The sequence below is a fragment of the Ricinus communis genome, chromosome 3 (genome assembly GCF_019578655.1).
Source record: "Ricinus communis isolate WT05 ecotype wild-type chromosome 3, ASM1957865v1, whole genome shotgun sequence".
Lineage (NCBI taxonomy): Eukaryota > Viridiplantae > Streptophyta > Magnoliopsida > Malpighiales > Euphorbiaceae > Ricinus > Ricinus communis.
In genome coordinates, this window is record NC_063258.1 from 26,605,623 (window position 1) to 26,633,503 (window position 27,881).

At 34.6% G+C, this 27,881-nt stretch overlaps 3 protein-coding genes and 1 long non-coding RNA gene across 4 annotated transcripts; all 4 read left to right on the plus strand.

The window, feature by feature from the left end:
* Positions 1-2,206: 2,206 nt before the first annotated feature.
* Positions 2,207-3,916, plus strand: LOC8276209 (GDP-fucose transporter 1). Its single transcript, XM_002529311.4, has one exon. It carries the CDS (start codon positions 2,654-2,656, stop codon positions 3,674-3,676), a length of 1,023 nt encoding a protein of 340 aa, XP_002529357.1. The 5' UTR covers positions 2,207-2,653; the 3' UTR covers positions 3,677-3,916.
* A 4,258-nt stretch (positions 3,917-8,174) lies between these two features.
* On the plus strand, positions 8,175-9,536 carry LOC8276207. Its single transcript, XM_002529309.3, has one exon. The coding sequence runs from the start codon at positions 8,238-8,240 to the stop codon at positions 9,423-9,425; it is 1,188 nt and encodes a 395-aa protein (XP_002529355.1). The 5' UTR covers positions 8,175-8,237; the 3' UTR covers positions 9,426-9,536.
* Positions 9,537-17,077: 7,541 nt separating this feature from the next.
* Positions 17,078-19,095, plus strand: LOC8276206 (DELLA protein SLN1). Its single transcript, XM_002529308.4, has one exon. It carries the CDS (start codon positions 17,372-17,374, stop codon positions 18,980-18,982), a length of 1,611 nt encoding a protein of 536 aa, XP_002529354.2. The 5' UTR covers positions 17,078-17,371; the 3' UTR covers positions 18,983-19,095.
* A 6,791-nt stretch (positions 19,096-25,886) lies between these two features.
* LOC112536416 lies at positions 25,887-27,881 on the plus strand. The gene is made up of 2 exons (XR_003080441.2): positions 25,887-26,465; positions 27,092-27,881. It is a non-coding gene; the product is annotated as an uncharacterized LOC112536416 (long non-coding RNA).

The window sequence follows — 27,881 nt, forward strand, 5'->3', positions numbered from 1 at the left end:
CTAAGCCTTTGACTAAAGGAAGGTTTGAAGAGTTAAAGGAATAAGTTGAACGTTTGCAGCTTGAATTAAAATCCTACAACAATGTGAAGCCAAAGAAGGAGTTTGTGAAGACATGATTAGAATTTCTGTCTTACTAATTTTGTCTTCTCTGTTGCATATAGATAACTTGTGTTGATGCAAGAATAGCTTGCTTAAGCTGTTAGTTTAACTTAGCCAAGTGGGATTATAAGTTCTTAGCCAATGCATGTAATATAGAAGCTTGCTTGTAGTAGTGTACAAGCTCTTCATCTTCTCTGCAATTCTAAGTTAGGTTGTATAAATATTTTCTGGTTTTAGTTAATTAACACAACAAGTTTTTCCAGAATCATTTTTTCTTTTTCTCTTTGATTGCTTTGAGTTTACAAAGAAATTAACAATTTCCCTGGTTCGGAGACAGAGAGGAAGATCATAGATATGCACCCACATACTAACTTGGTACAACTCCACAGGAGACGGTTGTTCAGTCCCTGTTACATGTTTCAAGAGTAGCAGATTTTGATCAGAGGTCCACAGGTCACCATATATATTTTACGCATATTTATTTCATGGTAGAATTCGAATAAGAAAAGATTATTGTCTTAATTGGACGCTAAAGTGATGCAAAAGTCTGCTTCATGGCATTAAAATTGAATGGACGTTCATTAATGAAACGGAATACCAAGGTCCAATTGGAGAAACGACGGCTAATTAGATTGGGGGTTATGAGTATCATCCCCTCTGATTCAGTTTCAAGAGGATTAAGAGATGCAAAGTCTAGCATTGTTGAATGGGAAAAAGTCATCTTGATCAAAGTAATGAAGACAAATCGAAAGGAAAAACTAGAAAAACTAAGGAACACCTTGCACACAACAAGAAAAGATAACTGTCTAACCGCTACAAAGAAAAATAACTAACCCCAACAGCACAACATTATCAACAAGTGATTGTGTTGGAACAATATTAATGTTAAATTTATTTGACTCTCTGGATGTATTATTTATGAGTAAAGGCACAATGTCTTTGAAATGAGAAATAACAATATCATAACATTTGGAATATTAAAATATGGGTAGCCGTTATTAGGCTAAAGATGTATAAATTCAAGTATACATTTTTTGTTTTGGAAGAATAATTGAACTCTAAACTTATACAGTATTTGGTTGAAATCCATAAAATTTACAAAATTTATTTACAAATAAATTTATATATTTTAAATAGAAAAAAAATTAATTTAGTATTCTATATAATTAAATTTGTGTGAAATTGATTATAACTAAGCTAATTTCTAACAAATTGGATAGAATTTTTAAATGAATTTCACATTAGTAAATTAATACATTTCATAATATCAAAATATTATTTTAATTTTATTTTTTACCTCTCTTTTTTTAAAATAAAATGAATTATTTTATAAATTTATACCGGCATTAGGCTATGATGAGTATCGATTTAATGGTTTGTCCATATAAGAGTATTGTGTCAGCTTAATCTGGAAGTTGACTCCCAGGTGGTTTAACTAATCCTTTTTGTGACAGTGGCCACTGTATGAATTTGGTGCAGACGTTGATGAGAAAAACTTAAAGAGAATGTTGATGTTGCCCATTCCTATATATACAGAAGGCTATCGGGCCGCTGACTGGCTCTCCAATGAAGCCTTGAAGTTTGCGCGTGGTATTTTGGAGTTTCATGTGCCTCCCAAGGATCTTCTGCCGTTTCTGCAAAGTGATGTGTTGGGCGTGGCCGGGCTTAGAGTAATTGAGGTTTAGGGTGTCCCCCTCCCTGTAATCCTAAGAAAAGCTCAAAATTCATTGCTTTAAGAAAAATAGATAAACATTTGGGAAATATGGTCCAATTACTCCTTCAATAAGGTCAGTGGGTCTGGTAGGAGGTTTAAAGCATTATTTGAGATTGAGCAGTCAATACCATTTTTTTTTTATTTCAAAAAGATAAACATATAAATTAAACACTTGCAAAGTAAAAAAAACAAGTATTGAAAATTTTGACTTTGTGTTTTTCAAGACCAAATCGCAATCCCCATCAGCCCTAAAATATTTAACACAGATTCAGCGAATTCTGTAGCGTCTCAGTCTCGCAGTAAATGTAAATTAAATTAACACGCAACACCGACACAAAATCCAAGAGCAGATATTTTGACCATTCCTAGTACAATCCTGAAAACGGTGCCGCTTTCATTTGCGTCCAAGGTCATTCTCTATTAAAATGTGAAAAATTGGCTCTCAAATCAAATGTGTATACTTTTGTCTTCGTTTTGATGCCAATCAGAAGTCTGTCAGTCTCCTCCCATTTTCCTTGAAGATCTACCTTAAGCGCTGTATCGGTGATTCCTATATCTGACTCACCCTCCATTCTTGATTTTATTTTTCCTGTTTTAATTCCATTATATTATCAAAGTTGCCATCTGATCTTTATCTCATTGAATCCATTTGCTTCAATCGACTTCTTTGGTTCTTTTATCATAGATCGACCTGTCTTTCGTTACCCATTTGCTTCAATGGACCAAAATGCCTCTTTTATTTTTGAAGTTCTTTCCTTTTCTCTTTAGATTGTTAAAGATCTGCTGAGTTGTTTGTTATAATATCCCAATTAGCTTAAACAAACAAAAGGGTATCTCAAAATGTCTTCAATTCGAGTTGATTCTTCAAAGCAATTAGCCACGAGCAGTCTTGTGCTGGGTTATGCTCTTTGTTCAAGCTTACTTGCTGTGATTAACAAGTTTGCTATTACTAAATTTAACTATCCCGGTCTCTTAACTGCATTGCAGTACTTGACTTCTGCATTGGGTGTTTGGATTTTTGGAAAGTTAGGATTTTTGCATCATGATGCTTTCAGTTACGAAACTGCTAAGAAGTTCTTACCTGCGGCAATTGTTTTTTATTTGGCAATCTTTACTAATACCAATCTCTTGCGTCATGCCAATGTGGATACCTTTATAGTATTCAGATCTTTGACACCCCTTTTGGTTGCTATTGCTGATACTATGTTTAGAAAACAACCTATTCCATCAAAGCTTACATTCTTGTCCTTGTTTATCATATTGGGTGGTGCTGTTGGATATGTGGCTACAGATTCTGCTTTTACTTTGACAGCTTACTCTTGGGCATTTGCTTATCTGGTGACTATAACTTCTGAGATGGTTTATATTAAACACATTGTTTCAAATGTTGGGTTGAACACTTGGGGTCTTGTGTATTACAACAATTTGTTGTCATTGATGATAGCTCCTGTGTTTTGGGTTCTCACAGGAGAGTATAGTGAGGTGTTTGCTGCTTTAGGTTCAAATGGTGGGAATTGGTTCAAATTCGATGCTTTTTCTGCAGTGTCTTTGTCTTGTGTGTTTGGTTTGGCTATTAGTTTCTTCGGATTTGCGGCAAGGAGGGCAATATCCGCAACTGCATTTACTGTGACTGGTGTGGTTAATAAGTTCCTTACAGTTGTGATCAATGTGCTCATTTGGGATAAGCATGCCACTCCATTCGGTTTGCTTTGCCTCCTCTTCACACTTTCTGGAGGTGTTGTTTATCAGCAGTCAGTAACTAGAACCGGAAATGAGCCTGTTAATAAGCAGGCAGACAGTAAAAACGATGGTGATGAAGAGAGTGAACTTATAAAAAAAAATGATGGTGATGAGGAGAACTAAGGGAGGAGCATATATGGTAAACACGCTTCTGTATGAAAACTGTTATTCCATATGGTTTTGTAGTCTGTTTATCCTTAATGATGATTCAAATAGGGTTATTGTGATGCATGGAGGTTTTATCTCTAGTACTAGGGGTTAAAAGAGTATCTTAGCTGTATAAGATAAGAACGATTTTATTTTCAATCTATGTATCCTTATTTGTGGTTTACTAATTTGATAAATGCTTTGGTCCTTCCTCTTTTTTTGCTGTTGTATATGGCTTTCATGGAGCAATGTTTTTCTTAACTTTTATCTAATTACTCAGATTCTGCAAAGCTATGGGATTTTGTTGCAACAGAATTAGAATTCAAAGTCCATTGGACAGGTTGACCAATCTTCAACTCCTTATGGATGGAGTTTTATGGCCGATTACAGATTTAAAGTCTGTACTTTTAGGAGTTATTTTCTATGATTCTGTCTTTTTCTGCAGGCTTTGGAACTCTATTTCTACGTTTGAATTTGGAATATTCCTTGTATAACTGAGATGAATCGGAGTTAGCTTGTTGCTGTATCAGTTTACTGACCCAACAGATCAGCAAACCGTTGTGTGGTATGCTCAATATTGTGAGCATATGCTCTGCATATACTACTGTTCCTTGACTCTTTATGAGCTCCAGCTACATCCATTTTAACCATTTCTATGCTCTCTAGTGTCTAATAGAATACCTGGTGTTTAATTCATCATAAAAACATGAGGGCCTGGTTTAGTGGTTGCCTTTTATTTTTGTAATTGTTTTCTTTTTTGTATTCACCAAAAGTTTCTCTCTAAGCATTATAAGTGATTAAATTTGGTTTGTCCATGGCATAAATGAGGTTTGCAACTGCACGACCGCAACAAGTTTTGATACAGGTCTTAGGGTCACATTAATGCCTTTTGAGAGAAAAATCAGAATGAACATCCCAGCTTTAGTTTCTTACTTAAGATTATTTATATAACTCCCAAAGTTTGATGTAGAGTTTGAGGGTGTCTTGAAGGCATTAACCTCTCATTATCTACTTGATGCATATTATGACCTGCATCAGTTGCACCTGCGGCAAAGGCCATCCTGTTTTTCCAGAAAATGTAGTACTTCAGATTGTAGACACAAGGTTCTGCGACGAAATACTTTAGATTCTTGACAATATTTCGGTGAAGTTTCTTAGATTTGACTTTCATTGTCTTTTTGGAGCATCGTGTTTTCTTGTCTAACCATCTCTATGCACCCAAAAAAGCAATGGACTTTTGTGAATATAGTGCTGAATGTGTGGAAATTTTAGAAATACAATGTATTATTTGTTTTATCACCAGAAATCCTGAACAAAATCCTTTTCTAAAATAATTAAATCAGTTCATGTTCCTTACGGTTATATCCCTGTTGTAAACTTGAGAGATTAGCTTCATTGCAGTGTGCCATTCACTGCACGTGCGAAATTTCTTCACAAGTTCGAAGCAGAATGCCAGGACTTGTATTTTCTTTCATACGAGTTTTTTTTTTTATTTTGTTACATGCCTCTTTCTGCCATCAGTTCCCTGATTGTGTTAGCTTCTTCCCACCTCTTTGACGATATAAAATGTTAGATAGCAGTACATATGATCCAGAATCATCTGGGCCAAGCGTCAAAAGCCTTGAACCGGCCTTAGAACTTAATGGTCTGATTTCATTGGCATGTATGGTGTCAATTCCTCTGCTTCAGCTGTGCAACCGCTAGGCCTAATATGTTTGTCAAACTACGATAGTGCTTTATGGTAGGCTAAAAGCCGTAGTTATTGAACATCGAATTCAAGTGGAGAAAAATTTTTAGGTAGTCATTCTGCAATAAGATATTATCTATTAATTGTTGAATTTAAATTTACATTTATATCAATTGATTTTTAATCATAATGATTAATAATAATAAATAAAACAATCAATATAAATACATCCCCTTAGTCGAAAAGTCCAGCAAGTAACCCAACAAAGTTATTGCATCCGGTTCTTATTCGCTCGCTCAGCATGTCAGGGAAATACTTGAGACACAGCAAGATCAAAAAAGAACGCTGTCCCAGTCATAACATCTTTCTCAGGCAGCTTCTGAAAAATGCATAACGCGTCTTCAATGCTTCCGCACTTGGTATAGATATTCACCAACTCCATTGCCGAGGCAATATCCGCCTTTGTTTTTCCACTTCTTCATATAAGCATGCAACCACTTACCAAGACCAAAATGGATGCAACTTGCAAGCAGGCAATGAACTCACCATACCGACCTTGCTGCTTTTGATACCTTGGACTTGCATCTCACGAAAGAGTAGCAAAGCCTCCTTAATTATGATCACTATCCTCAACATGTCCATTAATTATGATATTGCAACATACAAATTCATTTCCTGCATCTTATCAAATAAAAACGTCTTGCAAGTGATAGACAACCACATTTGCAGTAAACATCCATATAAGAGCTGTGTTTAGTACCTCGTGGAACCCAGAACCATCCTCATCAATATACTTATGAACCCTCCATTGCCAAGTCTCTCTCTCTCCCTTGCACAGGCATGCAGTTAACACATTAACCACAGTAACCTCATTAGGCTACATATTTTGATTCTCCATTCTGTCAAAAAGCTTCAGTGCTTCATGTGATTGATCCTCCTGTGCATGAGCACCAAGCATTGTCGCCCACGAAACATTTTTTAGCTGACACTATTAGAATATAGCAATCAGAAGCAAACCAGGCTTTCTGGAGTGACAATGAAGTTGTTTTTCTTCAAATAAAATTCCTACCAGACTAGAACAATGACGGATTATTGTGAATCTATCAGGTTGAATTATCATTGTTGATATATGCTACTTAATTTTCAAGTTCTTTTCAGTGTAGCATCGCATTATAGTCATAGGGAGTATGCTTCTTGGTTTGAGAGAAAGACAAGAAAAGCATAGTGGAGGCTTTCTAATTCTTGGTGGGCGCAGCAAACTGCAATTTTACTTGCTTCAAAGGGGTCAAAGAAGATATCTGCCATTTGAAATCTGTAGATGCAGCTTTCGTGCTTATCAGTTTTAATTAAAAGAACCATATCTTTCCTTCTCTAAAAATATCAAATGCTGAATACTTATCAGTTTCAGCTTCTATACGAAACCGATAAAACCAAAATACAACTATAACCGATGATAAAGCACTGACATCCAAAGATCAATAATGGTGCCTAAATTCAGCCCATTAAAGACCAAGTTATTGGGCCAGTTTCCATCTAGCCTTTTGCTTAAAACAAATTTTCAAGAAAGATCAGAGAATTCATTCAGATCAGTTCAGGGAACTGTTGATGCAATTTGATGCCTGCATCTACTGATCCCTTGACAGAATACAGATTAAAATATGAGCATAAAATACTGCAAATCTAGTCGATACATCATTTCCTTTACTGGCATCTAGTGGCTGGAAGTCATATGACTCTTCATAAACACGAAAGGACATTGGTCAGAGGCAATCATACTCAGATTTCATGAAATCTGTCTTCAAAATTATGTGCAATTTTAGCATATCAATGCACCGCTATTATAATTTAAAGAAAAAGAAAAAAAGGTACTTTGTACATGCTTAAATATGTTTTGTTATGATAAATGAATGATTAAGGGGAGTTCGGTTTGATGGTTTTGCATAAAAGCTGAGAAAATAAAACAACTCATCTAAAAAACAATTATGGAATAAAGGTTTTCCCAGCAATATAATTATATTCTTGAATTTATGTAGCCACCTAACCAACTAGGCTTTAGTGAAGTTGCCAAAATAAACACCAAAAATGAAAAGGAAAATAGAAAAAAAAACAAAAAAAACAGAGAGAAAAGTGGCTAAATTCTTAAAACTGGAGTGTTTTGTCATCCAATGAGCAAAATCTAACATTGAAATTTAAGCTTCGGCCTTTTCAGTTTCATTTTCAGAGTTTGGTAAGATTCTAATCTTTTGCCTTCCCAACCACATATCTAAAACCCACCAAAATATATGCTGTTTTTTTAGTGAACTCAAAACCAATACACAGAGTGGAAAGTTGGAAGAAAAGACTCAAAATCACACTACCCACGAATGAAAATTTAAAGAAAAGCAAAACCCTTCGTGTATCTTACAAACGTTCTAATCCACTGCCATTAAAGGAAGGTAGGTCTACATCAATAGTCTCAGTCACCAGGCCCAGAAAATGACTCATCCCTCTCATTTAATCTAATTATATATACATATATAATATAACAACTAAACTAATCTTTGAATATATTGCTTATTTTGGTTTGTGTACTATAGGCATGTTAAAGACCACACACCATTCTCCACCACAAGCTTATTATTATAAGTCAAAACTATTAAACAAACGCAAATGTCTCTACCGTCCCGCACCGTCTGTTTTCTTGATCATGACGATGAGTCCCACGCTTGAGATTAGATGTTTTGTAGGATTATTTGTCCTTTAATTACATAATTTAGACAAGCTTACTTCACTAATAATCATAATTTATGAGAACAAACAAATGAGTAGCTTCTATATATAACCTATAACTCAAGACACTTCTGACCCACTATGGAAAATCCTCGAAATTCTTCATCAAACGCCATTGGGTTTTGCCTCCTTCCTTGTGAGCTTATACAACACATACTCCTCAATCTAGCCTTACCTGAAATCATTGGTCTCAAGTCTCTTAACAAATCAATTTCTGATATAATTTCTGATCAAGTTTTTGTACGCGAGTATAACTCAAAGTCAAGGTCAACCAATTGGCTCTTTGTCTACAAGAAACGGTGGCACCGGGACGCCGTCCTTCACGGATTCACCGATCACTCTGATCGGTGGTTCAAGTTACAAATTGCTGATTTATTAAAACCCATAATTTGTACAGGTGATAGCGTTTATTTTTTGGCAGCAAGTGGCAATTTTTTCTTGTTTTCTTGTAATTCTCTCAAGGAAGTTATTGCCGTTAATTTAGCTTGCAAGACTGTTAAAAAGATCCCGCCAAGCCCACTTGGTCCACGTGGCACTTCTTCTTGGCGAAGATCCGGGATGAAACTGGTTTCTAGGTCGAATAGTTTCCGATTCTTGTTCGCGGAGCTAGTGGAGACCCGCCCGGTTCTGTTTGTGTACGCTTCAGAAACTGACACATGGAGGTCCATGGAAGGTAAAGAACATGTTGATAAGTTGCCACGTGGGAGTCAAAGAGTAGGAGATTACATATATCTCAATGTTGTTAATGGACCTTATGAAAGCGTTGTAATGGCCATAGCACTAGAATCACCTGATGAACCACTAGTTGTACGGTTGAGATTTGGTGGGGAAAGAGATGACGGGGAGCGACTAACCGTTGGATTTAGTTGGGGAAATGTGACAGATAGGTTATACGTGTACGGTGACGGGTACATGTTGGTCATCAAATCCAACGGTGTTGGTGATGCGGAAACAGGAGCAAGGGTGTTGAATGATATTGAATTATGGGGGTTGGGGTCGAGTGGTAGGAGATGGGAATATAATTCAAGGATTCCAAGTGAAATAATGGAGACAATTAAGAAGCCTTATAGGGTGATTATGGGGTGTTTAGAGCATAGAGATGGGGTAATTAGGGCAGCTTTGTTGTCTAATTTTGAGGGTTTATGGGATATAATTTGGCTATGTTATAATTTACAGAGGTGTTATTGGACTTGGGTTCCACTTCCTATTTGCAAGATGAAAGGCCTAAATATGGCTGGGATTGCCTTTTCCTCTGGCCTTACTTTGTAAAAAGTTAATTTAATGCCATTTGTTTTTTGTTTATTTCTTTTTCAGAGAGTATGCTCGAATCTCTAACCTACTTCAAATCGAGATATATATATATATTTATTGTTAAGTTAATTCTAATTAGTGTTAATTCCATCCTTTTTAATGTATATATATGGTGTTCCCTTTTTTTTCTTTTTTTTCCCTAAAAAATAATATTTAATAATTACATATTGGCCTTTCCTCTATTATCGGATTCAACGTATAAAAAATAAAATAAATAATATATTCAATAGACAAATAAAATAAAATATATTTTTTTCTTTTAATGATAATTGAGATTATATTCCTTTTCAAATATTTTAATAATATATTCTTTATATCAACTTAATAAATTTAAAAATACAAATGCATTCTTTTACCAACTGAACTAACATTTTCAAATAATTAAAACTTAGTTTTAAAATTAGACATTAATAATTTGGATGTTGTGGGGAGCGATCTCATAAATTCCTAATTTATTTTAGTAGGTAGACAATCCTTTCGCAAATAACTAACTTCTTATTGTTATAACAGTTACTGGTCCTTTATCAAGTAAGTACTAGTCCAAGTTTTTGCAGCTTTCTTCCTTTGAAAAATAAAATTAACTAATCCACCTTTTAGATAACATTTTCCTCTATCACCCGTGTGGTTGGCAATTTATATCCTGAAACCGAGTACATTTGGTATTATGTAAAAATGACACATATTATAAATATTTTATATTTTAATATTTACTAATTGACACATATTCTATTATAATTAGAAATTTATTATTTATAATAAAAATATACACCAATTTCTCAATAAAAAAGTTAACTCACATGCAAACCTCCTTACTTATCCAGCTAAGTGTGGATTAGTAACATCTCACACCCACCACTTCAGTAATTACCTATCTTCAATTGCAAAAAAAAAATAAAAAAGAGTGTTGCCTCAGTTCAATTGTATGAATATTATACAAATAAATTATAACACAAGGTTACTTAAGTAAATATACAAATTTAAACAAACATTGCGTTTGAGCAGAAAACAGGCAGTGAGGCGAAATAAGTACGAGACAGTTGCTTAATAGGGAAATTCATGCCATTCGGCATAAATCCCCACTTCTATGATCATTGTTAAGATAAATCTTTTTCATTCTGTAAAAAGATTCTTTGAAAAAAGTCTATAACATTATAATTAAATTAATTATAAACTTAACTTAAATTCAAGCTAATATTATGCTTAAATCATATTTATTGAATTACATGATTTTTAATTTTAGGCTTTAGTGATTTTATTAGATTATTATAGTATAGTATTACTTAATTAGTGAGTAAATTTTGTAATTTGAATTTATTTTTAAATTTAGCATGAAACTTTTGATTTTTAAATTTTAGCAATGATATTAATCTATAATTTTAACCTCTAGAAAAATTATTAATCAAAATTTATAAATGCTGCTGTGATTCCAGTGATAATAATAAGTAAAAAAATAGAGTTTTGTTGATTCATTGCATAACAAAAAAAAAAACAATGTCATTTAGATAAATAAACAGAGTGATTTAATAATATATATTTTCTCTAATATTTTACTCATTCTTGCTAGGATTTAAAAGATGGCTTACTTTTCTTTGCAGCTAAAAGTATTTAAAGCTTTAGATGTTTAGGATTTTAAACAAAAATGATAAGGAACCAAATTTTAGCAGCTTTAATACTGGTGTAATTTTCTTTTCTCTATCATTGAAATTACAGTCAGGGCAGCATATTTTAGTTGATAATTTTGTTGAAGGATAAAATTAAAATTAATGCTAAAGTAAATTATTAATATAAAAAGAATAAAGACTTTACATATTAAAATACAGAATTGAATTTTAGTAATAAAGCTTATCATGAATAATCTCAGGCTATATATTATATGAAAGAGAATGTAAAAAGGTGTCAAAGTGAGAGTATCACCTGAATTATGGTAATCCAGAATTTATCAGTAGTAAAATGTAGAAAAGAAGGAGACGGGCTGTTTATTTATTAATTATCTGATGTAAGTTCGGTATATAAATTATATGATAGATATAATCGTAAGCGAAAAAACATTGCAAGTTATAACATCACAGGTGAGGTGCCATAACGTGATAGTGTCAGCTAAAAGAACGGAATGGGCATTCAATTGAGGTGTCTGTCCCAAACACAACATGTTCTTATACGAGAATGCTGGTCCCAAGTCCAGTTCTCTCTCTAACCCGCAGCAACAAACATCAAAATCATCACAGCTGAGGTGGGTATGCTTGAAAATTGTGGGGATTCTCTCTCATTCCTGCACGTGTCCACGTCTTATTCCCCAATGGTGATTCCGGGTCCTCTTCTCCCTCGACTGTAACATTTCCTTTACACTTAAATTTCGTGCTTTTTCTCTTTTCTTTTTCTTTCTTTTGGGGCCTCGCAATGCAAATTGCCTTGATGTTAAAATGGTCCCATCTCTTGCCATGTTATTGTTGTTTGGACCACTCCTGCCTCTGCTCCTATACCACCTCTATGGCTGCTCCTCCCTTTTTAAGGATATCTAATCTAACTCTTACTTCCCTTCTTTCTCTATGTACTTGGATTGGATTGGATTGAAGGTGTTTTTATTCAAACAATTTATTATTATATGAAAAATACTAACATATAATCATCAGTAAAACAATATTTCTTTTTATGAGTTTTCACACACAAACTATGTATATCTTCATATTTCTTCCTAGACAGATTCAATTCAGTTAAGGATAACTCTAGAAGTACTAGATTTAGTCGTCCCTAATGAAACCCAGGCCGACTAGTTTCAGTCTAGAACTTGTTTGAACTAAAAAAGAAAATATATTTAATTGGTTAACTAAAAAATCCGTTAGTCAACCACGGTTTTGATTTATTTAAGAAAAGAAAAAAAAAACTCTAATTAAATAATTGATAAAACAAAAAGCTAAAGACACCAAATAATCTAAAAAAAATTAAATAAAAGCCAAAAGAATGTGAAAAATTATGTAAAATACAAATGAATAAATTAAATAAAATCATATTAATGGAACAAGTTAAATAGACAGGCATTTTAAAATCAAACAAAAATAATTGAAAACTATCAGTTCCATTAACGTAATTTTTTTTTCAATTCAATCCCATTTTCACATCATAAGTAGTGGAAATTGAAAGTGGAGTTAAATTAATACCTTTGTTACATTTTACGTACTATTTTTAGATTGAGTTTGATTTTATTTTTTTTAGATTCCTGAATGTACACTATCATTTTGAGCGTCTATGAGCTTCTTTTTAAAATAAAAAATGGTCCCAAATTCAATAATATGAATGGACCACGTCACCCCCCACTTCACTTTAATTTAATAATTATTCTGAATGTTTTCCTGGTTTCTAGATCTCAAGTGAAAGTATTATTATTATTAATATTAATTTTAAACTCCAACATATCAATATCCTTAAAACTCCGATACGAGCAGACCAGTCTGAAATGCGAAAGCTTTCTTGACTTCCTAAGACTTGGGGATGAGAGTAAATGTATGCATCTTTGCCTCCCAATTACAAGAGAATCATGCATGAGCATGTGAGGCTATTTTAATAAGGGAATTTTACCAATTAAATTAATTATACTTCTCGTCATAGGTTTTGTAATATTCCCCAACACATATACTCATATTTCAAATATTTAATTCACACTATATGCATTTTTATCTAAAGAATAATACTGAAATAATAATATCATATACTTTTTTCTTTTTAATCTCTTATTATTAGGAGACGGGTTCTATCTCTTGGCACATTAATGCAGCTGAAGTCTCCCTTTACCTCCTGGATTCACGGTGAATGGATAATTAGCTCAAATTTTTGATTGTTGACTAATTTATCGAAAGTGACCAATTTATTTTGATTAAATAATTATTTTATAAAATATCCAATTTTAGGCATTAAACTTCACACTAAATGTCAACTGTATAAAAATTATTAAGTAAAATTATTCAAATTTAACATAATTCATATTTAATAAAAACAATTAAATATATTTTTTATTTAGAATTTTTAATTAAATAATATTATCAAAATTATCCATGATTATATTTTACAAAATTAGAACAAAATCTTATATCTTAGCAATATTTAATCTTAATTTCTAATTAAAATAATAAATCAATAATATTTTTAGTCTTAGACTTCAATTAAATCTCGTTACAATAATCTTTGAATTATATTTTTTAAATTATTTATTTTAATGTGCCAAATTTATTTGAAAATTTTTTATAGTAATTCTTAATTTATTATCTATATAATTCATATAATGCTCGTTAATTTCTATAAATGTAATAAATTTTCATAAATTACTAATTATAATAACTATTAATTATTTAATAGTTTCTAATTTTTATGGAAATTATATGATTATAAAATTATTCTTTTATAGTTTCTCCAATTTTCATTCTGGTCGAGTGACAATATCAAAAAGGCTAAACTGAGTTAGTTCTTTCATTTTTCCTTTTTGCTAAATTTCGATTTTATTTTGAGGCTGAATAAATTGAGCCATGTGATCACAGAAAGATGTGAGGGAGGACCCATTTCATACTATTACACTCATTGAACTGCCCAACGCCACTGAAAATGAAACCAACTGCTTCCGTTTTCCCTTTTTTGTCAGAATTAAATTTTCAGTATCAATTATTTCCCTCTTCCTTTTTTAACTTATACATACTGGCATTAATTAATTAATTATTTTTATTTTTATAAAATACTTGGCATTAGTTATTTAATCAATACGGACGCGTACTTAGTGCCCGGCAGTTGTATTCATCATACAATTAAATATAAAAACCTTTCGTTGTCTCAATTATACAAACTAATTAAATCACACTTAAAAAGTGATTTGACTAATTATCAAATTTATTATCATTCGTATTGTGGCCTATTATCGTTATCTTGATTATAGATATTATTTTTATTATAAAGTCGATAATTTGATACTCTATTTAACAATAATTCACATTTAATAAGATCAGCATTGAGATTCAACATCAAAAGCTATTGATTTAAGTAAGTTTTTTGCTATTCAAGTAAATAAAGGTTCCATGGCATTTGAGATTTTACATAGTTTCGTCTTATTATAGTCTTAAGAATTGCACCCTTTACTTGGTTGGCCGAATTGGCAAGAAATACACTTTGTGTTTCTTATGGATGAGTGTTGTGGTAAATAATTTGCTTTTTAATTACATACGAAAATATGTTGCAATTAAGTCATTATATCACCTAATTGCAAGTATTCATTTCGGAATAGTTTTTCAAAACAGGCATAATAACTTCAAAAAAAAACTTAAACTTTTATGTGTTGATATGACGTTGGTTTGTTTATTTTTCCTAAAATAGTCATATTTAGCCAATTAAAGCAATTTTAACCAAATACTCTCCTGATCCAAATTAATTGATGTGGTTTATTTTATACTATTCACAATCTTAGCCATGTCGTGAGACTAACAAACTAAAAAAGTCTAAAATGCTCCCAATTTTTCTTCCTTGGAAAAACCCATAAATTTTCTATCCCTTCCCTTTCCACCAAATTAATTCATTTCTAGCTCTTCAAACCAAAAGAAAAATGAAAGATCCGTTATTGAGATGTTAATCTTTCTTTGATTCTTCTTTTAATTTGTCGAACTATAATGCTTTTTGGATATAAGTACTAACAGAGTTAGTTAATTTGAATGCATATAAAATGGTAGCTTATGCAGGTTTATAAAGGCAAAAAGTGAAGCTGCTTTGGAAGATGAAACCCAAATTATTGAATTTTGTTTCACATATCTCAAAATAATCTTTATGTATAGATATTAATTACACTTTTTCATATTGTTTTATCTTTGAATTTTGCTTTATGGTTAAATTGTTGGTTTCTTCTTTAACTCTTCCTCTTTAATTTGATGGCACTAAGGGCAAATTAGCAAGACTATTAAGTATGGAAAGAATGTATGTTTGAATCATTACCCATTTCAATTATAGGACTGAAGAATGAGGGAGAAAATTTACAGTTGTGGTGGCTAGGGTTCTTCCAAAGAAGAAGATGAGGGCATTTCATATATGTATTTTCAATTTGTCAGTCACATATAGCAAAATTTGTGAATAAATATGATACTTAAGGAAAACTACAATGGTTATCCGATAATAATAATGTATTAGAGTTTTCAATCCTGTTAAAGGGTCATTTTCAACTCAGTCCAAAGAGAAATAAAATACAATGTTCGCAATGGAGTGGTATTATTTGTTGCCATTTTATTTGCAGTCACAACCCCTGCAATTTTAGAAGTTTTCTTGATTTGCACCCTGCTACTAAAATTAACAAATTAAGCCCTCCAGGCTCTAAATGCAGCCTGCATTTTGCACATGATTTGGTTGAGAAAATCACAGCATTAAGAATTACTGTATGGTAGTCAGAAGTAGTACAAATCTCGATCCATATGATTTTCTATTATTTTAAATATATTCAAAATCAACTGCACAAGCTGTGCAAAGAATCCTTTTGCCATTAATTTCTATTGTATTCTGGGCCACCATGCATCACATTCTGATTTTACTGAATGTTAGGTGAAACCAATTTGCCATGGTTCCTTTTTTTTTTTTTTCACCTTAAATTAACAGAAGGAGGAGGACCAAAAGCCGCCCTCATAATGAAATTACACAGACTAGCTATTCGAAATTAATTTAAAACATATTGATATTATTCAGTCTAACTCGAGTAGTTTAGTAAGCTAAATTCAAACTTCATAATACTCACTTGACCCAGCTTGTGAATCTAATTAAGCTTAACAATATATAAATATTCTATGAAAAATAAGATTTTAATTTGCAAGCTCACTGGGATATGTGCTATCCTTATCCCCTGGACTATATATATATATTGTTAAAATATATAAATATATAGTAATAAAATTTTTTAGATTTAAAATAAATTCATATTAATATTATATATATGATATATATTTAATAATTATATATGATTTTACATAAATATTGATCATCATCTATATATTTTGATGATAGTAAAATTAATTAATTAATTTAGATTTAATAATTATATAATTGAGAATGCTAAATGAGATTCGATTTTAATTCCAACAGCTTCAAATTCATTAATTTAACTCAATATATAAGTATAATATTGATATATAATCTTTCAACTATTATACTAATAAATATAATATAATTAATACATTAAATAATATTTTAGTTTTTAATAAAATAATAATTTTTATTATAAAAATAATATATAATTAATAATGTCGATCAATAAATTATTTTTCTAGTTTAGTGACAAATTTCTATACTAAATGATAATTCAATATTATATTTTAAATTTTTATAATTTTTTTAGTATACATATATATCTAAAATAAATTTAGAGGATTTTTGGTAAGATTATTATAGAGAACAAAATAATTTTCTAACAATTTTAATGTAATTATATGTTCAAATTTTAGAATTTAGAATTTTAATTAAATTAAATTTTTTTTACTGTTTAATCGATTTAGTCTCTAGTAATTTTTATAATTATACTGTATTAATTAAAAAAAATTTAAAAAAAAAAAGGGAGTCAAGTGACATGTATAATAATATTTCATGAGTCGTACGTTAGTACTACAGCTACTGCTACTTGTCTGCCTTGCCCATCTCTTTTCCTCTCTCAAATCAAAACTCAACTTCACCTCTCTTTCCTAACCAAACCTCTCTTCACTTTTTCACACACTCTCTCTCTCTCTCTCCCCCTCACTATCTGCTCTTTACTGCACACTCCTCACTCACTCACTCACTCTCCCTAATATAATCGTAGACCATGACCAACCCACATCACCACCACCAACACCAAAACTAACGAACCACCCCTTTCTCCCCTCTAAACTTCCATCTCGCATCTCCCCCTAACTATCCCCAGCACCATGGTTCTTTACGAATCCTCCGATTCCTCCACCAGCAACCCTCTTAGCTCCTCATCTTCCTCTATCACCAACAAACCTCCCGAAATTGACAACCTCCTCGCCGGCGCCGGCTATAAAGTCCGCTCCTCAGATCTCCGCCATGTTGCCCAGCGTCTGGAACGCCTCGAAACCGCCATGCTCAACTCTCCTTCTTCCCATCTTTCAGTCCTCGCATCCGACACCGTTTTATACAACCCATCTGATCTTTCTTCATGGGTAGACTCTCTCCTTACCGAATTTAACCAATCTCAGCCTCTCCCTTCTCTACCGCCGGATCTCTCCGATCTCATCGTTCCTAATCCAACGGTCGATAATAACTCTTGGAACTTAGAACATCAAAACTTATCCCCGCAGAACCAATTGCGAGTTGTGACTGCCACGGAGGAAGATTCAGCTATAAGACTTGTTCATTTGTTGATGACATGTGCTGAGTCCATCCAACGAGGTGACCTGTCATTGGCTGGCTCTTTAGTTGAAGATATGCAAGCTTTGTTGACTCGCGTCAATACTAATTCCGGTATTGGAAAGGTCGCCGGCTGCTTTATTGATGCTTTAAGCCTCCGGATTTTCTCTCCGGTCAACGGCGTCGGCGTCGGCGTCGGTGCTTCTGCCTATGAAAACGAGTTCTTGTATCATCACTTTTATGAGGCGTGTCCGTACTTGAAATTTGCTCATTTCACAGCTAATCAAGCTATACTTGAAGCGTTTGACGGTCATGATTGTGTCCACGTGGTTGATTTCAATTTGATGCACGGATTACAATGGCCTGCGCTGATACAAGCTTTAGCTTTACGTCCAGGCGGGCCCCCTTTACTTAGGCTAACAGGCATTGGTCCTCCGTCACCCGACGGCCGTGATTCTCTCCGTGAAATTGGCGTAAAACTCGCTGAGTTAGCTCGCTCTGTAAACGTCCGTTTCGCTTTCCGTGGAGTTGCAGCTTCACGTCTTGAAGACGTGAAACCTTGGATGTTACAGGTAAATCCTAAAGAAGCTATTGCCGTTAATTCAATTATGCAGTTACATAAACTGTTAGGATCCGACCCGAATAGAAATCCCTCAATAGATATGGTTCTTAATTGGATCCGAAATTTGAACCCGAAAATCATGACAGTTGTTGAGCAAGAAGCGAACCATAACCAACCCGGTTTCTTAGATCGGTTCACTGAAGCGTTATATTATTACTCAACAATGTTTGATTCGCTTGGGGCTTGTGCGCTCCAGCCAGAGAAAGTTGTAGCCGAGATGTATATACAAAGAGAAATATGCAACGTTGTGAGCTGTGAAGGATCGGCTCGCCTCGAGCGACATGAGCCTTTGGCTAAGTGGAAATCGCGGCTTACGGCTGCTGGGTTTATGCCGTTGCATTTGGGGTCTAATGCGTTTAAGCAAGCCAGTATGTTATTGACTCTGTTCTCCTCTGAAGGATACTGTGTAGAGGAGAATGATGGCTGTCTTACTCTCGGCTGGCATAGCCGACCTTTGATTGCAGCATCAGCTTGGCAAGCTGTGCCCGATATTGGCTCGCCACTTGGGATCATCAGTGGTAATATCACCGATGGGGTTGGAATGTAAATTTTAGATTTTGGTGGGGGTATTTTTGGGGTTATAGAGCTTTTTTTCTTTTCACTTCTTTGCTTGTATCATGAGTGAAGCTTTTTACTTAAAGTAGATATATTATTCTATCATTTTGCTTATGATATTAAAAAGAAAAATGATAATTGATGTATATGATTAGGACTTCCAACCCGAGGGCTTAGTCAGAGAAATTAAGAGAAGGTCTTTTTTTCAAAAAAATTAAAAAAAAAATAAAATTGAGGTCCACTTTAGTCTCTAATAATAAGGGTAGGTGTAGATTGAGGAATTAGGAGTGAAAATAAAATTAAAAAAGAAATGTTGAGAAGAAAGCTTGTCTAATATTGTGAAAATGGCAATTTTTATCTAATTAAGCAAGCGTACAGTGGAGCGTAGACTAGAGAGAATCTAGAAAACGGAGTTAATGCTGAGCAGCTGGTCACAGGATATATGTCACTTTGAGTAGTGTGCTCCTTTGACAGCATTCGCAATATTGGTAAAATGAGGACATGCTGCTATCCTCGCACTTTCCGTATAGGGAATTGCTTTATTGCCCTAATATTTTTTCACTTTCATTTTGTCTAAAATAATAATAATAATAATAATAATTGATACAATTCGGAATAAAAAGGTCGCTCCAAGGCTATGCTTAGCATTTCCTCTGTGAATATCGAAACCCACTCTCTCCATCACTGCGGCACTACTAAATACTATTTATCAGGCGATAGGTACTAAAACTTTCCACACTATAAATATCACAAGAAAGACACCAGTGAGGTAAGACAATTTGCAGCCTTTAAACACTTTTCCTGAAACCTTTAAATAAATACTAACTTCACCGTCGAAGTAGTTTTCCAGGCCAACACGCCTGAGATTCTTCACATGATCTTTGTTTTGCAGGTTTCGTATCATAACTAGTTCATCCATTTGGATATCAGCATACAGATAGATATTTTTAACTTTGGTCTGTATCAATTGGTGCAGTGAGCGTGGATTTCTTGTGTCTTCATAACATTCACTATGTAGAAATTTTTCTAATGGACCCTTCTTCTAGTTCTGGAGGATTAGGATTGAACCTATTTCCTTCTCATTCTGAGAATAAAGAAATCCTTATTAACCCCACTCATTATCCTAACAGCTATATCCAAAATTCTCAACCACAACTAAACCAGAACCCCAAAATCAACCTGAACCATCGAGGTCTCAATAATAATGCCAACCTCGCAACTTTTTTTTCTAAATTTACCACCCAGCTTAAGAAACTGGCCCGAACCATCACTCAGTGACCCACTCAACATCCTCCGACGCTGCTTGAGGATCCTAGAGCCTTGGATAATGGAAAGCAACCAATGTTTTCAGGTAATGTAAAGGACTCTATAAGCCTAGGAGCACCATCTAATGCAGATAAAGTTATTCTGATTTACCATGATTCACCTTGGTCTGATGTAGAGCGAGATTAGGCGACTTATTGTTCCGATTTGGAAAGAAGAGTTCGAGAGGTAATGTCCAAAATCGGTGTATGGATGAATGAAATGGATTTTTCATTTCTTTGAGTGACACTATAATAATGGCTACATACCTAGAAAAGTTTCAGATTTCGACCAACATGGATCTCTATGATGGCTCTTCCTACCCCAAGAGTCGCGTTCATAAGTATCGAACCATCATTAATGCCCAGAGCCATTTGGACCATGTCCTTTGCAAGCTCTTCCCCACCACCCTTAAGGGTCTCGCCTAAGACTGGTATCAAACTCTACCCCCAAAGTCAATTACTTCATTTAGCCAACTATCTAGTTTATTTCAAGCTTGGTTTATTGCTTCGATTGCACCAAAAAAGATTTCCACCAATCTGCTAACGGTGGTGCAAAGAGAAGGGGAAACTTTGCGAAGATATGTGCAGCGCTTCAATCAGGAAGCAATTCAAATTGAGGATCTGAGTCGTAACATTAGCTACACGGAAATGTTAAAAGGCACCACCAATCCTGATTTAAAGGAGCTATTATCCAACCCACCTCAATCCATTCCTGTTTTGATAGCCATAATAAAAATGCATATAAAAAAAGATGATGGGATGAAGGAATGTCACATTGGAGCCCCTTCGAGGATGCATTTGTTGCGGGACCATGGTGCAACAAATCACTCAACTAACTGATCCTTTAATGGTGGTAAGGTTCAGAGGGAATTTGATTCAGGTAAGCTCCGTAACACCTTCACTCCCTTAGCTGTACCAAGGACTCATGTCCTTATGTGGATTAAGGACTCGAGGGGACGAGTTCAATGGTCGAACAAACTGACTGCTTCTTCAGCTGGAAGAAGAAATAATAATCGTTATTGTCAGTTCCATCGGGATAAAGGCCATGATATAGAGGATTGTTGGCACCTTAAGAAAGAAATTGAGAAGTTGATTCGAAAGTGAGTAGCAGGGATCAGGCGGTTCATGCAGAAAGAGTAGGATCGCTAATGAAAGGAGGAACATGGAGGAACTAACTAGAAGACAGCCCAAAGGGAAGGATTGTTCATTGGTGTCATTTTCAGGGGAAGTTCGGGAGGTGACAACTCATCTAAACGAAAATTGGCACTCCGGGAAGTGTACTCGGTCCAACAAATACCACCACCACCTCAGTATTTTGGATCAGCCACATTTTTGGAGGAAGACAAACGTAATTACTCCATATAATGATGCCTTGGTTATTTCTGGATACTTGAATAATTGTAAGTTCTGGCGCATGCTGGTTAATGACCGGACTTTCGTCAATATAATCACCCTAGAGGTCTTCAAAAGATGGGATTTGAAAGAAACTCAGTGAAACCTATATCAATTCCACTAGTTGGCCTAGGTGGGAAAACTGTACCTCTTGAGCGCTTTGTAATATTGGAGGTCGAGCTAGGGGAAGGAGAGGTCACGAAGGAGATCATGGCAAAATTCATGGTGGCTGATATCCCTTTTGCTTTCAATGCCATTATTAGGAGACTAATCTTAATGGATATTTGTGCTTCAGTATGCATTACCTACTTGAGCATGAAAATCCCAACCTCGAAAGGAGTGGCAATAGTAAAGGGATCGTAGGAGGCTGCTAGAAAAACTTATTATAATGCTCTTAAGGGAGTCTTTCCAACTTTACTGGTAGCTCTAGAAGACACTAAGCAAACAGACGCCTGCTTGCGGAACAGTTGAGGTAAAACTAAAGAAAGGAAAGAAAGTGTAGATAGAGGCATCGATGGCAAAGAACTTGGCTCGGGAAATCACTAAAATCCTTGAAGGCAACATGAATTCTTTTTCTTGGGAGACATAGGATCTGAAAGGGGTGAGTCGTGACGTCATCACTCACAAGCTGAGCATTGATCCTTCTATCAAACTAGTGGTGCAGAAAAGGAGAAAGCACAATAAAAGCAGATAGCCATTGCAGAAGAGATCAACAAATTACTAAGAGGAAATGTGATTAGAGAAGTACATTACCCTGAGTGGGTCGCGAATGTGGTGCTGGTAAAGAAGCCTAATGGTTAGTATAAGATGTACGTGGATTTTATTAACCTTAACAGAACATGCTTGAAGGATAATTATCCATTACCGAGTATTGATCAGCTGGTAGATTCTACAGCGGGACACAAGTTATATGTGTTCTTAAATCCCGAGGCAGGATATCACAAAATAAGGATGCACAAGTTCGACGAGGAAAAAACATCTTTTATTACAGATCAAAGCACCTTTTATTACCGAATGATGCCATTTGGACTCAAGAATGCAGGAGCAACATACCAGCGCCTAGTCAATCGAATCTTCAGGGACATGATCGGAGAAAACGTAGAAGTATACATGGATGATATGATAATAAAAAGTGACAAAGAATAGGATCACCCAGAAGATATAGCGATGGTGCTGAAGATGCTCGCCGCTTACAACTTAAATCTCAACCCAGGGAAATGTGTGTTTGGAGTCCCTGCGAGGAAGTTTCTAGGCTACATGGTCTCGCAGAGGGGGATAGAAGCCAACTTCGACAAAATTAATGCCATCCTGAAGATGAATCCTTCGGTAAATGTCAAAAAAGTGAATGGAAGAGTAACTGCGCTGGGAAGATTCATCTTTTGCTCTGCCAAGCGATGTCAACCCTTCTTCATAGCTCTTAAAAACTTAGGGATTTTGAGTTTAGCGTGGAATGTCAATAATCGTGTTGAAACGATTTTTGACCTCGCCTCCTCGCCCAATTTCAGGACTTCACATCTCCTCACCCAATTTCAGGAGAAACACTTTACATATACCCATTTACGATACCTGAGACCGTTGCAGCAGTACTTTAAGAGAAGAAGGTAGAGAACAGTTATCCATATACTACCTGAGCAAAGTGTTGCACGATGCCGAGTTAAGATACTCCACTTTGGAAAAGCAAGCATTGGCCTTATATGTCGCCTGCCAAAAGCTCAAGCATTAATGTGAAGCACATCAAGTCACGGTGCGGACCGACCTCCCTCTAAAAAAGATCATGCAGAAAGCCGAGACAACCTGCAGAATTGCCGAGTGGGCTGTGAGAATTGGGAGTATTGGCATCCAATACAAGCCCTAGAAGTCAATGAAGGCTCGGGTTTTGGCAAACTTTGTGGGGGTGTTAACTCCTTTGGCAGGGAAGCAACAGGAGGATGAGATGAAAGTATGGGAAATGCATGTGGATGGGGCAGTGAGTGCGGAAAGGTCAGGATAACTGGATCTCCACAGTGTACTTGATTACATCCACGACTAGCACTTCCTTTGTGAATATAGGAATCCACTCTTCCTATCACTACGGCACTACTAAGCACTACCTATCAGATGATAGACACCAAAGCTTCCCACACTATAAATATCACAGGAAAGATATCAGTAAGGTAAGACAATTTGTATCCTTTGAACACCTTTCCTTAAATCCTTAGACAAATACTAACTTGACCGTTGGAGTAGTATTCTAGGCCACCACACATGAGATTCTTCACCTGATCTTTATTTTGCAGATTTCATATTATAACTAGTTCGCTCATTTAGAGATCGGCATACATATCGATATTTCTAACCTTGATTTGTATGATAATAAATAATAATAAAAAATCCTCAAGTACAACTATTACGTGTGACCAAACAAACAATTTTATGGGTGGTAACAATTTAAACTTGATAATCATTTTTCCTCAAGTAAACATACAAAAAATATAAAATCAGGTATCTCGTGCATACATAAAAATGAACTATTGATGCATACCTTAATTCCAATAATTTTATTCTGATTTCTTAAAATAAGAAAATTAAAGGACATCTGCATATGGGTTTGTATATAAAAGAAAGGCTAGATCTAGCTAAACCAATTGTGAATCGGACTAGAATCGGTCCCAGTTCAAATTATGATTTGGACCGCAATTAATCGCGGTCTAGTTCATGATTAACATTTTAATTCTCTATTCAGAAACAGACTTTAGAACTGTAATGAACCGCACCTATAAATTAGCCTAGAACTTAGACCCTTAATCATAAACTTCTTCTTTTTCTGGAATAAGCCTTAATTATAAACTGAATCCTATATAAACATATGAATTCAGAGTTCATTCTCTAGGGAGTTATAAAGCGGCAGTTGTAAATAGATTGAGGCAGCTACCCCGTGATAATGTGGGCAGAGGCAGCTTAGGTAGGGAAGGCGGTCACATGATGGGGGCAGGGCAAAGGATCTGTCTCGCCAGTTTGCAGCTCCCCTGCAAACTGTAGCTGTCCCTCTCCTGTCTTTCTCTTCACTCACCACTCACTCTCACTGCCTTTATTGAACTACCTTTTTGCAAATATTTCATAACACACACCTTGACATGATCCAACAAACTTAATTACATGTACTTACACTTTTATTTTTGTTTTTCATTTTAATTGGGTTATTATTATTATAATCTTTCAATATATTATTTTTTCCAATCAGGATATAATTCTTCCAGACTCTGATTTCGAAATGAAAAATTTGATCAACAAATAGAAATAACAAATTAAATCTCTCGTGGATTGAGCTAGTAATTGGAGTTTGTAATGTGCTAATTCTGTTAAACTAAAAGAAAGAAATTTTAAAATTAATCAACCAAATCTGATGTTAGAGTTTCCTTTTGCTTTTCTGAAAAATTTCTAGATGATGTGACAACTAATATAACAAATCTGATGTTAGAATTTCCTTTCACTTCAAAAGGTTTTTCAAATAAAAGATTTCACAAAATAAAAAGATCTGTTCTTAATTGCAACTGTCAGGAGAAAAAGATTATCAAAGAGAAATCTTCATTAAGTGGAAGAATTCCAGTAATGTTCCCTTATTAAATTTCCTTCAATGGGTGCAAATATTTTTAATTTCTACACTATAAAAGAAATTATAATTATTAATTATAATTTATTTTACTTTATTTTTTGATAAGCAGCTTCACATGATGTTAGATGAAGTATGTGGGCAGCAGGCAGAACATTGGGGACCATGTAGTAGCGGTAGACTGCTATGAGCATGTTGAGTACCACGTTTCGAAAGTGACATATCAACATTTTTTTCTAATTTTCTTTTCACCCTTTTTGATAATATTTTTTTTTTCTTGGGTCAATTTTCTATGAGTGTGACCTATCTTTAATTAAAAGATTTCCATAAAATCAAACCCATTAATCTCTTGGGTCCCACTTTTCTTGTATGGTCCCTACTACCTGTCTATATCCTTTTTCATTTTTTTATGAAAAGAAAATCGCTAAAGCTAACCAATTTATCACAGCAAATTTACTGGATCTCCAGCGGTAATTTTATTCAGAATGATCTCATGAGGAACATTTAATATCTCAAACGAAAAAAGAAAACATAAAGATGCTCAATTGATTTTTCAACATTTTAGGACAAAGCACGATGAAAAAGAACCACTTGCAAGTAAGTAACTAAGTCCCAATTTATAAAAAGTAAAAAAAGTAAAGAATTATAGGCTGCTTTGTGCAAGAAATTGCTGTATCTTTGGAGGGGCTTCTGATGACCAAATTCCCATTCAAAAATTGAAAGGGAGGAACTGGTCTCATTATTACGCCTCAAGTCCTTAGAGTTGCACAATATTTCAATGTTGACTAGGATATTTCATTTCTTATATAATTTAATGTTCCTATCGCAGGTCCTACGTAGGAAAATTAATGAAATTCTCAACTTGGGGGTGCTGGATTCCACCACTCAATTGAGGACGTCAGAATCCTATATTGCTCTACTTTCGGGTTCCGAGAGCAATAGCTGGTTTGCGGGGTTACCCTTGGATGGAAAAAAGGCAAAGAACAGGCGTGTGAATACATACATGCAGAATCGAGCTGTGCTTGAAAAGAGCCTGGGGGAGAGGCCAAGAGAACCTTATTAAAGCTCTGATAAAGAATGGAGCTGATTCACGAGTCTCACTAGGAGAAGGTAGGAGATATTATCCTATCCTATCCCTAGGCTTCATTAGGTTGCGAAGTGCATAAAAGCTTCTTTTATTTATCAAAAAGGTAAAAGATGATAATCATTTCTGTAGAGCCTGCTAAAGCCGTAGTAATAGAGGATCACAATCAAGAATATTAAGCTTTTATGTTTATATAAATCAGTTAGTTTGTTAGAGTAAGTTAAATAGTTATAAACAGAATTCTAAGTAGTTAAGATACTGTTATAACAGAGTTAATACTGTGTTAACTTAGCTTAGCTGCCAATATAGCCGTTAGATTAGTGAAGGAGCTATCTTTTCTTGTATAAAAGGATTGTAAGAATTTATTAAGTTTTTTAATAAGAATTTACTCTTTTTTCATAGCAACAGTTCCCTTCTTCATCTTCTCAATTCTTTTTTGGTATCATAGCTTAGCAACAAGAAAAGACAGCCCCTTCACTAATTTAATGGCTATATTGGCAGCTAAGCTAAGTTAACAGAGTATTAACTCTGTTATAACAGTGTCTTAACTACTTAGAGTTCCGTTTATAACTATCTAACTTACTCTAACAAACTAACTGATTTCTATAAATATAAAAGCTTAATATTCTTGATTTTGATCCTCTATTAAGTAGGCCCAAGTATTTGACATTCAGCTTTCTTTCAGGTTGCCGGTTTCTAGCATTCTTGACTTGCATTTGCATGTTCTTACAGGGGTTCTTCTTCATTTGGGAGTGCGCAAGGCAATATGGATTGGAGAGGAAAACTTACCAAGAACACTTTTTTAAGCCAAAGAGAAAATGGCTGTTAGGTCTGGTAAGTTTGAAAGGGATTTAGCTACCAAGGAGAATCGTGCGAGCAAGTTGGAAAAACTACCACAAAGCTCCGCAACCAGCTAAGACCCTAGTGCAAAGAGAAAGGTGACCTCCCAATTGTATAAAGTAGAGATATTGATTGTCTCAAAATAGAGATGTTGGACTCGAAGCATTCGTTAGAGTTAGGCTGCATGGGCGGCTGGAAAATCTGAAGCTGGAGAAGGAGACTCAGAAAAGACACGAATAGAGGCAAAGCAAAGTGGAGGAGAAGGGTTTAGGCTCACAAACATTGACAAAGCCATAGCCAACTGCCTCCTATCTCCAGAGCATGTTGTTATCGTGCACAATATAAAGGTTGAATATGGCAATGAAGGCGGAATACAAGGCTTTTGGATGGAGTTGCCGCACTCCATCCTACATTGGAGATCGAGGTTAAAAAGAAAGAAAGAAAGAAAGAAAGAATATGGTTCTAAGAAAAGGCAGGAAATCTACACTGCCAGCTCAGTCGCTCCTGTGCACCAAAGCCGGCCGAGTATTCACAAGTAACAGAGACATGACCAAGTGATTTAGTTAAGCCATATTTTTATTCTTTTCACGTTTTAATTACTTGTTAAGAGTATCATGGGGTTATTTTGCCTTTTTTCAGGCAAACAATAAGTAGATCTGCCTTTTCCTTTTGTTGAATTTAA

What these genes read in the sequence shown, in the direction of transcription:
- LOC8276206 (XM_002529308.4), top strand. Translation starts at nt 17,372, where the DNA reads ATGGTTCTTTACGAATCCTCCGATTCCTCCACCAGCAACCCTCTTAGC.
- LOC8276207 (XM_002529309.3), top strand. Translation starts at nt 8,238, where the DNA reads ATGGAAAATCCTCGAAATTCTTCATCAAACGCCATTGGGTTTTGCCTC.
- LOC8276209 (XM_002529311.4), top strand. Translation starts at nt 2,654, where the DNA reads ATGTCTTCAATTCGAGTTGATTCTTCAAAGCAATTAGCCACGAGCAGT.